The following is a 13,878-nucleotide window of genomic DNA, read 5'->3' as shown; positions in this document are numbered from 1 at the left end:
CATAAGACCTTGTATAACCCTTTAAGTACCTATGCAAAATGGAGGACAAGACAATGCTCTTTTCCCCTATTGTATTTGGTGTGTGCAAAATATTTAACATAAAATCAGAAGAGCTTTTATTTCACAGTGAATATTTTAGTACTAAAGTGAGGACACAACAAGTGGTGCATACTCTAATCTTTCAAATGTTTTTTTCATAAAGATGTTAACTTCCAAGTCTTGTTCCATTGTCCTATAGGAGTAAAGATACACGCAGAAGTAAAAACAATATGCCGTACATGAGGAAGAAAGTAACTTCACTACCTTTTTCGTCTTTGTATGTGTAGTGGGAATTAAATTGATTAAAACATATCACTTTCTGATAAGTGTTTCCAGCATTACAAGGCTATGTTGCTCAGAAGTAGTTCTGAACCTGTTTAACATTTGAGAGAAAGTATTAAGGAAACTCAGTACAAAATTGAACACAAAAATTTTGCAAGTAAAACTAAGAAAATAACTTTATAACCTGTTTTAGATTACCTCCCCCCAGGTAGTTTAGTAATTAATGACTTCGATGTTTGTTGGAAACTTTTTGTCTATAATCAGGTTTTTTTTACCTTAATTTTTATCTCAGCACTTCCATGTTTTGGTTAGACTCTAGTTTACAAGATGTCTGAAAACTCAGAAAGCTTGGGGGGAAGGGAAGTGTAGCAATCAAGCATAACTAAGAAGTCAACTAAGAAGTCTACTAAGAAGTAGAAAAAAGTTAGCAGAAGGGAAAATGGCACTAGACAGATGTAGAGGGATAGAGAAGGGAGAGGTTTTTCTTTATATACTGTGTGACTGTATACAACATGCTTAACTTTCATTTGTATACATCCTTTCCCAGTTTCTAGGCCTCGTTTGCTTCTTGGCTTGCTCCTGATACCAAAGGTATAACCATGTGGTTTTACATAATATTTAGCATCAAATTTCATTTGATTAAAAAAAAAAAACAGAATAACTTGAAATGTCTGTAGTGCTTATTGTTCTTTGTCACCCCTCTTTTCACCTTCTTTGTCAATGGCCTTTTTAATGTGCTTTTTCGTGAAGCTCGTTTACTTCGTTTCCCCTCACGTCTTTCCTCTCTCTCTGCCATTTCCTTTCTTTCTGGGTGAGCCTTGTTCTACCCCGGTTCCCTGCCGAGGTCCCCCAGAGCGCGCTCCCTCTTCTGTGCTTTCGCTCCCGTTCCCCTCTGCTCTGCGACACTCTCTATAGGCTTCCTTAGTTGTCTTTCCCTCTTCAAAAGCGCGAAGAGGTCGTCCACCAGCCACAGCTCTAATCTCCGAGGGCAGGGTTACGAAGCGGGCAAGTACAATTTCGGAACAGGCAGGAGGAAACAGGAAGCCCTGCTTGAGTAAGCAGCGGGGCGCTCATGGTGCGCCCAGGGCACGGTGAGGGGCAACGAGGCCCCTCCCCGGCCCCCGCAGAGACCCTACCGCAGCAGCCTGGGTGGGCACCCGCCATCTTTCACACACGCCTGGGGTTGAGTGGAGGCAATGGGACGCTGCTAGCACTTAGCCCTGCTGTCAGGGTAGTGTTGGTAATGGTGTGTTTGTCTGTCTTCAGCAAGCCTCTGGTGTTGGTATGCACGTAGCGTGGAAAGCAAGCCTGACTTCTTGTCTTTGTGTGTCTTTGGGAGAAGTAGCAGGGAGCAATGCTGCTGGCAGCTCAGCCCAAGGCTTTGCCGCTGGTCTCAAAGTATCTTGTTTTCCCTTTCCTTGGTAATTCCTGAAAAATGCTGTTTTGCTCTCCGTTTCAATCCATCCTGGGATGGATTTATAGTATTTGGTGCTTTGAGACCAAGCACTGCTCAGAACAGGGCCGAAACAGAAAAGCTGGGGGTGAGTGGGCAGGGCTCGACCGAGGTTTGTGGAACTGCTGCGAGACGCCTGCCCTTTTTATGTCCCCAGGGTGGGCCGCGAGTGTGCCGAAGCCAGCTAAATCCTGCTCCGAGGTGGAGATTACGATTGATCTGCGCTCCCGCTGCTGCTGAGCGCTGCCCTGCCCCTCCTGCCGCGGCTGTGCCCTGCCCCCTTCACTCCCGCCACCCAGCGGAACTACATTTCCCAGAATGCCGCGAGAGGGGCCGGGGCGAATCGCTCTTTGGAATTGGCCCCGCTGGGCCGCCGTAGCAGCCGGCGGGGGCGGCTGTCAGGCGGTGACGGCGGGCGGGACGCGCCCAGGTTGTTGCTGCTGCCGGGACGCGGCTGGGTGCGGGCGGCGGCTCGCGGAGGAGGGGGCGGCGGCGGCAGGGAGCGCGGCAGACCCGGCCCGGCCATGGACGAGCAAGCGGGGCCCGGCGTTTTCTTCAGCAACAACAACAATAATAACGCCCTGCTTCTGCCGCCGCCGGCGGGCGGGCCGGGGCTAGAGCCGGGCGAGGCGGCGGCAGCAGCGGCCGCCGCGGCGGCAGCAGGAGGAGGAGGCGGTGGCGGCGGGGGAGTCTCAGCCTCCGGAGCCGCCGCGCCGGTGTCGGCGTCCCGGGCTCAGTACAGCGTGCCGGGCATCCTGCATTTCCTGCAGCACGAGTGGGGCCGCTTCGAGGCGGAGCGCGCCGAGTGGGAGGCGGAGCGGGCGGAGCTGCAGGTAACACCCGCGACCTCTTTCCCCCCCTCTCCCTGCACCGGCGGCCGCTCCCCTCCGGCTGCGCAGGGCCGGGATCCCCGCGATCTCCGGCCCTGCGCAGCCGGAGGGGAGCGGCCGCCCTGGCCGCTGCCGCGGCTTCCCCCTTGTCCCTTTCCCTGTGAGGGAGCGGCCGCCCGGCTCCACCGCGGGCCATTTCCCTCCCCCTCAGAGGGCGGCCGCCCCCCGCCGCCGCCGCTGGGCGGAGGGGCGTGACATGGCGGCCGGCCCTGAGGGGAGCGGCCCCTGCCCGCCGCGCGGCTCCCGCCGCCTCTCCGGAGTTTTCCGGGTGCCGCTCCAGGGCCGGCCGCCTAAACTTGTCACCAGTTTCGTAAGCCACTGTTAAAAACTGCCGCCGACGAGCTGCGCGCCCCGCTTGTGCCGCCGCCCCTCCGCAGCGGGCGGCTCCCCCGGGCCCTCGGTGCTGGCTCGCAGCCCCTCTGGGCCCTCGGCCCCCTGGCCAGGCCTGTGAGACCGGCTGCAACCCCTTGTATGATAGGACACGTTACGTAGTGTTTTCAGTTGAAAAGCGGTGGGGTTGATACGCTCATTAATGCATTAAAGGACTGATAGTGATCTTGTGGTTAAAGACCTTGTGAACTGCTGGCCTAGAGCCATTACTGTCAGATACTTCAGTGATGGGCACGTTACATTAATAACAGTCGATAATGCAACCTTCGTTGTTGTTCCTCTTTGGCTTTGTTTACAAGAAAATCTCTGTTGTAAACCTTAACGCTGTCCACATTACCGGCAGCCCACTGTTTGGTTCTCGGTTGGCCATGTTTGAGACTGAAAAGTGTCTACTTGGCTTCCTTTTTAGGTCTCCTTTCTTTGTCTCTTGCTTGCGGTCCATCTCTTTTCTTTCTATGTCTTTCCTTGAAAGTACCATCTTTGTCAAGAGAGTCTTGAGCCTGTTTAGCAATGCAAACCACTTCTCTGTTTTTTGGGGTTTTTTTTGTTTGTTGTTTTTTTTTTAATTAGTAGGGAAGTCATCTTTTTAATTGTACTTTCTATGGTAACATCAAACAACTGCTCTGAGAAAAGTGGCAAATGTGATGTTCTTCACTGAGGGTTCCCTTGTAGGAATTTAAAGCAAGTGGTCATGAGGACAAAAGAGTAATTTTTATTTTAACTTCAATGATTTAATGAAAATTCGTTAGTAACAGAATCATGTTTCTATTCACTACATCCAGGAAATACTATGTAGAAAGTAACTAGCTTAGCTATGTATGAGAAGAATATCACATGTCACATATCCAGTGGAGTCTCATAAATATCTTGACATTTTTTCATAGCTGATATAGATCTCAAAAATTGCTCTGGAGGAAAAAAAATCTGTTTTGTAGGACCTAAGAAATTCTGCCAGTGCGTTAATAGTAATAACAGTTTGCATCTTTATAGAGCCTGTCAACAGAGGCTAGCATGCCATTCCTCCTCCTCCCCCAAATATCCCTCAAAAGCTTGGTAAGTGTTATGGATGAAACAGGAGGAAAGAAGTAGAGTATTTAAACTATTTGCTGAAGTCATGTATTATCAGTGGCAGAACTGGGAATATAAGCCGGTTACAAGTTGTTTTCTTGAACGCCTTTGGCTCTTGCCAAAACATCTCAATAAAGTTATAATTAGCTGTGGCTGGCATTGCCATGAGCTGTAACAGCATTTATCTGCTGCGGAGTCATGTTCAGAAAGGTGCAAAATTCTTGGCTGTCTCTATAGGCATCAGGCGTTGCGTCTGCTGTGACCACTTGAAGTCAGTTGAATGTTCTTTGATCCATGTGAGAGGTTTATGTTAGGGGTTCAGCAACTACAGGAAGGCTTTTAGAAATCGTACATGTATGGCTGAAGGATGAGCAGCGTTAATTAACAACTGGTTCCGTGCTCCTTCTGAAGCCTTTTGTTGGCCTATATAGTTGGAAATGTTTAACAGAATAATAGAAGTTTGAGGTCGGGCAGTTTCTCTCTCCTGGGATAAAGGTGCAGTGCTCCTGGTTGTACTTTACTAGTCTTCTATCCAATGTAAATTTCAGTGTTCGATTATCCGCTCTCTTGGGAGGCTGTGTGGCAGAGGCCCTATTTTGTATGGTCTTCTTAGTATCCCATAATTTTTTTCTGGAATTCATCTGTTTCTTAGAGGTAGACTTTTTTTATCTCCAGTTTCTTACTTGCCATGATACTTAAATATTTCAGATACTTTATGCCATGGTATTACCATGCTTGGCTTCTGCTCTGTTAGTTAAGGTATACCCTCTCTCCAAAAAACACCTTGTAAGTCAGTCCCACTGTGATTTCCTATCTTTTCTTCCCCTCTGGGCTTCTTTTTATTTTCTCTTTTTCTTTTGCTTGTACTTAATTTTGTGGAACTATATGTGATATTCAGGTAGAGTATCTTTCTTTTGCATTATGTGATGCTTTTTCAGGTGACACACACCCAAGTTTATGACATATGTGAGTTGGCAGGCCGGGCAGCTTACTCTCTGTTCTTAGTTACTGGTCTAGTACTGCCTTTTCAAGGTTTTTCTTCCTATCAAGTGCCTATATTTTGCTTTCCCTGGCAAATATTCATATTTACTCTGATTTTCTCATTATTTTTCTTGAACCTTTTGAAATTATTGTTGTCTCTATTATATAATCTTCCTCATTCAGGATGAAAGAGGACTTCAATATTTATATCTATGCAAGCATCATTAATGAGCAGTGTATTTCAAATAAGAATGAAAACAGATTCATACAGGGTTGTCCTAGATGCTTATCTGCTAATTACATATTTCACTTTTAGTGCTTGCTTTCTGTTTACGGTACTTTGACATCTGCAGATTGAAAAATTATCCTAAGAATAAACTTCCATGATGTCCTGTGAAGTAATTCAGTAGAATAAATACTAATGTTATTAATCCTCTTTTTTGTATTCACAAACTGTGTTTTATAGCATTATCATTTATTTTCATATCTTTTCAGAAATGAGTAATTTTCCTTTTCTTAGGTTCTTCTAGCAGCTGCTTGGGAGAGTTGACAAGAAAGGGTTTCCTGTTCTGCAAAAGTTTTAAACTTCAGGTTTTTTTCATTCTGCGTTTTTCTGGCCTGCGTTTCCGAGGCATTTCAGAATTGTCATTATGTATTGGACAAACCCATCTCAAAATAGCCAAGAGTTTGATCAAATGCATATGCAGGGCACTGAAATTCGTATCTTTGCTTGAGGCAAGCAGGGTTTGAACTGCCTCCCGTATTGGTGTCTTGCCTTAACCATACGTCTTCTGAGTCGTTGGGGGTGATTCTCTGTTGCGGATGTTATTTCCCTTTTAATTAGCCATCTGCCACCCCTGGGAGAGAGCGATGGGGATTCTGACCCTGCGGCTGGGACCCCTGCAGAGCCGAGCGCTGCCGATGCACGTCCTTGTCCCAGCAAGCAACAAAGCTGTTGAGCTCTGCTGCTTCTGGGCTGGATGAGCTTGGAAGGCTTTTGCGTGTGTGTGTATGGCTTTTGTTTTGACTAGAAATTTTGTCTGTGCAAGCAATGCATATGTTGCTGTGGAAAGTTTTGCTTCTGACAAACATTTTTCTGGCAAAAATGCTGATTTGCAGACTTTGGCATTTCTCCGCATTTCACAAATGTTCTAAATTGCAACAAACTGCTATGCTGTATGTAACTGCGTGTATAGACATCCCGTATCCTGCTAAGGAATTTTCTAGCTCTTGTCCTCTTCACTACTAACGTTTTCATTTCTTCTAACTGATACCTGTTTCTTAAGAGTAGTAGGCTGGTTTGGAGTAGTGGGACCTGGTAGGGTTATGTTAAAATTATTTTTCTTGGGTAAACTTTCCTTTGAAAAGGTTTGCAAGGAAATTACGGAGAATGGGTGGATACAATGTGCTTGTCTTTCCACAACTTCGTTAAAAATATTCTTTGTAAGACAGTGCCAAAAGAAAAAAATCCAACCTAATTGATAGGGAAAGAGTTAATGAAGTTAATGAAATGAGATAAATGTGGGTAAATGATAGCAAACAAATGTAATAAAAGGAATGTGATGGAAATAATAGATAAGCACTTGAGGTGGGTTATGGAAGTTTGATTTAGTAATGTTAGCTCTCTGGGGGGGGTCACGGATGATGATCTTCCCCCTTGCTGCTGCTTTTCTGAAGCAAGAGGCAGACGGTGAAACCAGGCGCGCTACGTGTAAGATTGTGTCCTTGGAGATAGACAAGTTAAAGTAATGAGGAGAAGGGGCAAATCAGACAGATGGCTGTGGCTATTTATAGTGTGGTTTAGGACATTGGTTACTTGATTCAGAAATAGTTGATATTTACAGTTTGTTGGCTTTTAGATAACAGTCCTCTTACTGGATTAAGTTTCTAGTTAAAAATCATTCTGATAGCTGGATAATCTTCAGCTATTGTTCAGAGAAAAAGTAATGAGCAGTGAGTTGATGAAATCAGTTATTTAGTTAATGGAAAACTCCTAAAGATTTGGTTTGGCGAATAGAAGATAAAATACAGTTTGAAGAAGCTTTGTATAAGATTTTCAAATATGATGATGTGGGTCGAATCTCTGAGATTCTCTGTGAAAGGTGAATTGGCAGAAGTGCTGTAGAAGTCTTTGATAAAATATTTTTTTCTCATAAGGCAGATATGACAAAGAAAACAGTGATTAATGTTAAATTCCTCTCCACCCCAGAATGACAATATTTTCAACTTTATTGTTTTAAATACGTCAGATAAATCAAAAGAAAGGCGGAAGAAAATAAACCATGGTAGCAATACTGAGGTGTGTTTAGTTGGGAAAGATGATGCTAAATAGGTCTCGGTGACTGCCAGATATCCTTTCTTTTGCTAAGTTTTTTTTTTTAGCAAACTTTCTAGTTGCCAAATTCATGTGAAGCAAAGAAAAGAAGCTTCTGTACTCTTCTTTCCTGTTTGCTTATATGCATGATTGCTGGCTAATCCCAATATACTCATTGGTAAACTGTCACGGCTTGTTTTATTTAAGCCGGGAGGACTAGTGGGAGTAAATGTTCAGTGATGAAAGAGCTGCATTATAGAAATTTGTAGCTTTTGTAGAGAAGTAGAATGTAAATAGAAACTGATGAGACTGGTTCTTTGCAGGTCTGTACCTGGTTTTTATAGTCGTTTGATTTTTTTTTTTTTAATTGCATAAATGATCCGAGCATTTCCCACCATCAGATTTTCCCATTCATCTCAAATCTGTTAAACCTGTAGTTTAGTTTAAGTGTAATGAAAATGTGTTTCTTAAATGGGCCTAACTCTTTTAGGAAGGTGCTGGTGTAAATACTGAGGTGGCATGAACACAGAGAGAGTTTTGCAGTGTTACATTGTCTCCAAGTGGTCTTTAAAACTTATAAACACTTTTCACAGAAAGTTATGCTTCAAAAAAGCAGCTGATTTTCTGATTTTCATGATTTGCTATAAATTGTTGAATTAAGCAAAAATGAAGTCAGTTGTTACGTTCTAGGTGGAAAACTTGGTTTTCGATGTCAGGTTAGCATATGGTGAAACATCCTATGTGTCTTTACTAGCGCACGTTTATGATTTAAATCGGTTTCTCTGTGTACTACTCAAATTGTAGCCCTCTTTTTTTTTTTTTCTGTTGAAGGTCTTGGGTCATGTCAGTTTTATTGCATCAGGGATAAGTAACTTTGCACTGTTTGAACAACAAGTTGCAAATATAACTCAGCCTTTATTGATGTTTCAGTAGACACTGAAACTTTATTTACTAATTCTAGAATAGGCTGTGTAAAATTCCCCAAGGAAGATCACATGCATCTCCAGAGACTTTTGGTTCATCTTAATTTAATGCTAAAAGAAGTAAGGCTGCACAAATGCCAAGCCTCAACTGAAATTGATATCTATACACAATTTTCTGAGAAAATAGGTATTGGTCAGCAACCTACTCACATATTTGGCTTCACAAGGCTGCCAGACCTGGTCAAGTCCTCCTTTCTAAGTTCCTTAGCTAAAAAGTGGCAAGAACTGACTTAGAAATAGATGAACAATTGTTATGTTTTGTTTTTAAATGCTGAGAAACGCTTAGATACTTGAAACAGCTCTTCTGAATCACTTCAGAGTGCGCAGGATCCAAGCTTTGCAGACAATACACTAGAAATAAAAATACTCTGAAATGTGAAACAAAAGTTTATCATAGTGACCTGTTCTGTATGGGCCTGTAGATGGATTAATCTAGAAGATGTTTTTTCCCTATTTGAAAAGTTTGCTATATGCTAACTAATATTGAATATTTTGAAAATAACCCAGTGACAAAGAAGTTAAATTAAAGATCGCATTGTGGAAAGACTGCATTTTTTCTGCTCTTAGCCAGGAACATGTTTCCCTTTAGGGCAGTCACATAGGGCAGGATTGCAAAAAGCATCGGAACAAAAATGGCGTGCACGATATTCATATCCAAGCTTGTAAAGAGGAGGTGAGAACAAAATCAGTTATTTTTGTATCTGTTTCACTTGATGCTCTAGTCGGTTCAGGGTGGTGGTACATTCTTGAATACAAGGAGTAGCTGCTCCTGGCTGTAGGAGCGAGAAACAGGAGTGTGCTCGTGTGGTCAAGTCTGATTCACTCCTCTTTTTGTTACCAAAGCCAAATCTAAAAATCTCCTCCAGATTTTCTCTCCCTTGTCTTGCTATACCCTAAGTGATTCATTCAGCCTGTGAACTTCCATTGTCTCAGTTTAAATGTGTGCTGTAAGTTGGCCCACATGACTGCTGTTGCTGCATTTCTCCCTTTCTTCTACAGCAAGTGGAAAGAAATTATATTTGAGCATTTGCAATTTGGACTCCAGCTCATAATATGCGATTATTTTGTGACATGTCATTGCAGTGTTGTCTATAGAATTACATCACATTTAAAACTTGCTCTCTTTTTGTCCTTACATCAGTCTACATGGAGCATGCTCCTGGGACTCAAAAGAAAAAAAAAATTAATGCTCACTTACTTAAGTAAGTGTACTACGAAACTGACTGGAGGATTAGAGAAGATTTTTGCTTATGAAGAATGATTAAATAAGCTGAATATACGTTGCTTGGCTAACTCAGCAAGTATTTTGATGTTTGCAGTTGTTAGAACAGTGAAAGGCAGCACTGAAGAGTGGATAAAAGAAAGACTGGCTATCTGAAGAGAGATCTGCCTAGTAAAACACTTCAAACTGCAGAAAGAAAAGTCTTCCTGCTGGTTGAGATGCCTAGTAATCAAGGTATTGCCAGGAATAAATTACTAAATCGTTTTTTATTCTGAGTGATCTATTAGGAGTTTTGAATTTACTGATAAGAAATTGTTTTTCAACAATCTTTTCAAAGAGATGAAGAATGTAAGTAAATGGCTTTTTCAACCATCTTTTTTTACTGTAAGCTAAATCTTTGATCTCTTGGATGGTTTAATTTTTTCAGGGCTTAGATCTGATGCCAGTTTTAGGACATCTCTGAGAAGTCCAGCAAAAATAGTTTGCCAGTAGCAGATTGTGCTTTGTGTTAGTCCCACGAGGTGGTATCGTCCAACCCTGAGCGTGCAGGTGATAAACGGGATGAAGTGCTTCTGTGCAGGGTGAAGCTAAATACGCCTCGGTGCCTGCCACTCGTTTCAGCCTGTGGCCCCACTTCAGTTTTGTGTTACTGTAAATGGCTACAGGCGCTTACAAAAGCTTCCTAGCCGCTCTTTGCACCGAGTGCTAGTGGGTGTGTGTTGCAATGTTAAGTATGGTGCCTGGAAAATTGTCTGCCAGTTGTACGAGACCACTGATATTTCCCTTCCCCCCCTCCCCTGTACCTGCTTTTTACCTCTTTTCCTCTCCACCCCCCCCACCTCCCCCGCCAGCATACTTACACTTATTTACAAATATACTTAAATATGTAGCGCTTCAGTGACCCAACTATAATCTAAAATACTGAGCACCTTGGCAGCCTGCAGAATCCTTCTGGCAGATCTCAGTAGACCGGTTAGAACGACTGTTCGAGGCTGATTCATCTGGATATGTATTTAGTTATTTTAGCTATCTACATATTTTTTGTAATACTTTTCTTGCAGTTTTTTCCGTCCCTTGTTCTGTTTCTCTCAACCTGTGAAAACTTTGTTGTTGAATTATGGAAGCAGCCTATATGGAATTGCGTGTCTTAGTAGCTCTTACTTTGTCAAATGATGCCTGTTGACCTTCAAGTGCCCATAAATTTGAAGTGAGATTTACTTTAAAAAATCAAGATAAATATTTTAAAGAAAAGAATGGAAAGGCTTTTTATAGTTCTTGAGTCTTAAGAATTTAAAAAAAAAATCACCTTTTAACTTGAAATAGCTGTAAAATTCAGGAACTGTTAGAAGTTGATACTAAACATGCATCATTTGTTTAGCAGCCATAGTATTGTTACTTTTTAAACATTTTCTCTTAATAGATTAAAAAATATTTACCTTTGCTTTTCTGTAATGTCAAGGTGTCAGCCTAAAAAGGTGTGCAGATTTAGTATACTTTCTAACATCCTTGTCACTGTGGTTGCTGATTCCAGGAAGTGTAAATTTCAGTTTACTTTTTTAAACATTGGTAAAATCCACATTTATTAAGATGCAATTTAATTATTTGATTATATTGTTATTGCTGCTAAGCCTGTATTAGGAAATCAACATTTTAAAAAATGTTGTTTCTTCTAATCCAGTGCTACCTAAAACATTGCCTCACTCTTTTGTCTACTTCACAGTAATGTGACCTTAGAGTTTTTTGGGAAATTTCTTAAAACAACAATGTTGTTGCACATGAGGTTTTTTTTTTTTTTAACATAAGAATGAAAGTTATTTTTAAAATCTCTTGGTAAAGAAGTGGCATAGTTAAGATAGTTACAATGCTATTAATCTAGACCAAATGCACCTGAAACTTCTAAGTTTTGCAGTTGGTGATACTAAAAAACTTTAATGAGATAAAGTGAAAAAAAAAAAAAAAACTGGACTGTACAATTGTAGCTGAAATAGACTGTTCCAGGCATCTCTCTTCCCAATATTTCCCAAAAAAATCTGTTGGTTTTTTTCTTCTTTTCACTCTCTTGATTTTAATTTCATAGTTGAGCTGTAATACAGTAACTTGTAGCACTTAGCCTGGAATAAACTTGAGGCGGATGCTGCCTTGATTCCTTGCTGTGGAGCCAGCGGGGCCGGGTGCTCTATGGAGATGATGCGCCCCACCCATAAGGCAAGGAACAATACGAATTTTTTCATGGTCCCCGTAGGCATTTTAGAGGTTTGTGATGACTAGCTTACAACTTGATGCATTTTAACCTTATTAGCTAGAAGGTCAGTTGTTGCAGAACCTGTTTGTTGGGCATATTTGTGAATTCTTGACGTTTTTGGCAAACCTTCCAGGAGTGGCCAAAGCACAAGCGTAGAACAGTGTTGCAAATCATTCAAAGCGGAAGCGATCCTCCTTTGCTCTCCTACTCCCTCAGGTAGCGCAGCCTTCGGGTTTTACTTGTGCTAAAGCTGCAACCATGGGAAATGTCCTGTGCCGTCTCAATCTATTGATAAAATTCTGTCGTTTACATCCGAATTATAAGAAAACTGTAATTGTACAGTTCAGTTATACTTTTCATCGTGTTTAAACCCAGACCTCTTACACTTCAAATGTTTGCACAGACATTTAGATAGGTATTGGCTAAATACTTTGATCGGAAACAGTGAATCTAGAGTTATCACTGTTTTGTTCTAGAGACTGAGAAAATACTGCTAGATCTCATCATTTGTCATTTTAGATATTTAAACTCGGTGTATTCAGTTATTCAGTTTTCATTTATACTACAAATTGTTTCATTTATGGTATAAACATTTAGGTTCCTTGGCATATTTTCAGTTAATTGCCAAACACTGTAAAGAATGAAATCTGCTTATGACATACGGACTGTTACAGTATTATTGTTAGTATAAAATTTCAATTATTATTTTAATGCTGTCCTTGTGTGCATTACAAATAAACCTGAATATTATCATTAGAATTTCCTACAGAAAATTTGAGCTTACATATATAACTGATGTTTTGTTGTCCACTGTCCAGTACTTACATAAATGAGGGATAAGGGTTGCTAACACCCTGTGGGAAAGAGGGGGAATATTCTCCTTTCTTTTTGTATATTATGAAAATGATCAAATGTAAGAATTTTCATTTTCAGAGGCAGAATTTCTCAAAAACAATGAGTATTGGACATAAGGATGCTACTCAGAAGAAAAGCATGAACAAACTATGCTAGAAACTGTGCAGCCTCCAAGGAGAGAGCAAAATTATTCTCAAGCCTCCTGATGCACTTGTCTGTTTATTGATTTGCCAATAAAACTACCGATCTGTAAAGTACACAGTAACTTTGAAAGATCCTGGCAATAAGCTTGTGGAGAGATGGCTCTTAGGCCATGAGTTCCACTCTGTTGTTGCTGCATGCTTTTTGGGTAATAAACACAAGTATTTCTTGGAAGTCCAGGAAAAAGAAAAGTTATAAGACATCAGTAAGAGCATTGGCATACCACTGACAATAAAAGATGTCCAAAGAGTTAATTAATATTTCTTCCAGTGCTCTTTCTTCCTGTGCAATATGTGTATAGTACATACAGCCTGCCAGTGGCGCCGAGGAGGTAGAGCACAATCCTTTTCCTTCATGTTGAATCATAAGTCATAGATGCTTCAGCTCTAGAGGTACAGTTAGGAACATTTACATTATTTTATGTGCCTAAGAAGCTTCTGGTAACAGTTTTGAATCTTGGTTCTCAAATGGTTAGTCAGACAAGTCACAGAGCCAGGCCTGCCCTGTACCCGAAGCATGACTTTGCTCATTTTCACATGAAGGAGGTGTCGTATGATATTTCTTAATCAAATAAAAACTTATGTCTCTCTTTCTGACAAAAGTAAGCTGTCAAAACTACTGAGAAGTTGCATTTTTTCTTTGTTTAGGCTGCTACCAGTGGAAGATTACTTTAACCTCCATTGTTGGCACGGTAATGCTGGTTTGACCCTTATAGTAGAGCGGTGCGTGAGCCAGGCCATTATTGGTTGTCCTTTGCCAGCTTACTGGGTAAAAATGCTTCATTCCACCCTGTTCAGTCAGTTTGTTCTTAGCTAGAAATTGCTTGCAGACAGCAGGTCGCATCATAGATCGCTTCAGCTTGTGTCCTGATGGCATTGGATGATCTTTTTCATCCCAGCCAAATGCAAGTTCTGCTATTTTTAATAGCGTGCTTTGATGTTCTCTCACTTTTTGGCTA

At 41.6% G+C, this 13,878-nt stretch overlaps 1 protein-coding gene across 1 annotated transcript in view; it reads left to right on the top strand.

Moving 5' to 3' along the window:
• Positions 1-2,092: 2,092 nt before the first annotated feature.
• Positions 2,093-13,878, top strand: part of STRN (striatin) — a 71,635-nt gene continuing 59,849 nt past the window's right edge. Inside the window, 2 exon segments of the mRNA XM_075146640.1 lie at positions 2,093-2,266; positions 2,269-2,607. Coding sequence (XP_075002741.1) covers positions 2,093-2,266; positions 2,269-2,607 — 513 coding nt within the window.

Source organism: Calonectris borealis, chromosome 3 (genome assembly GCF_964195595.1).
Source record: "Calonectris borealis chromosome 3, bCalBor7.hap1.2, whole genome shotgun sequence".
NCBI lineage: Eukaryota > Metazoa > Chordata > Aves > Procellariiformes > Procellariidae > Calonectris > Calonectris borealis.
This window is presented reverse-complemented; position numbering and strand designations above follow the sequence as displayed.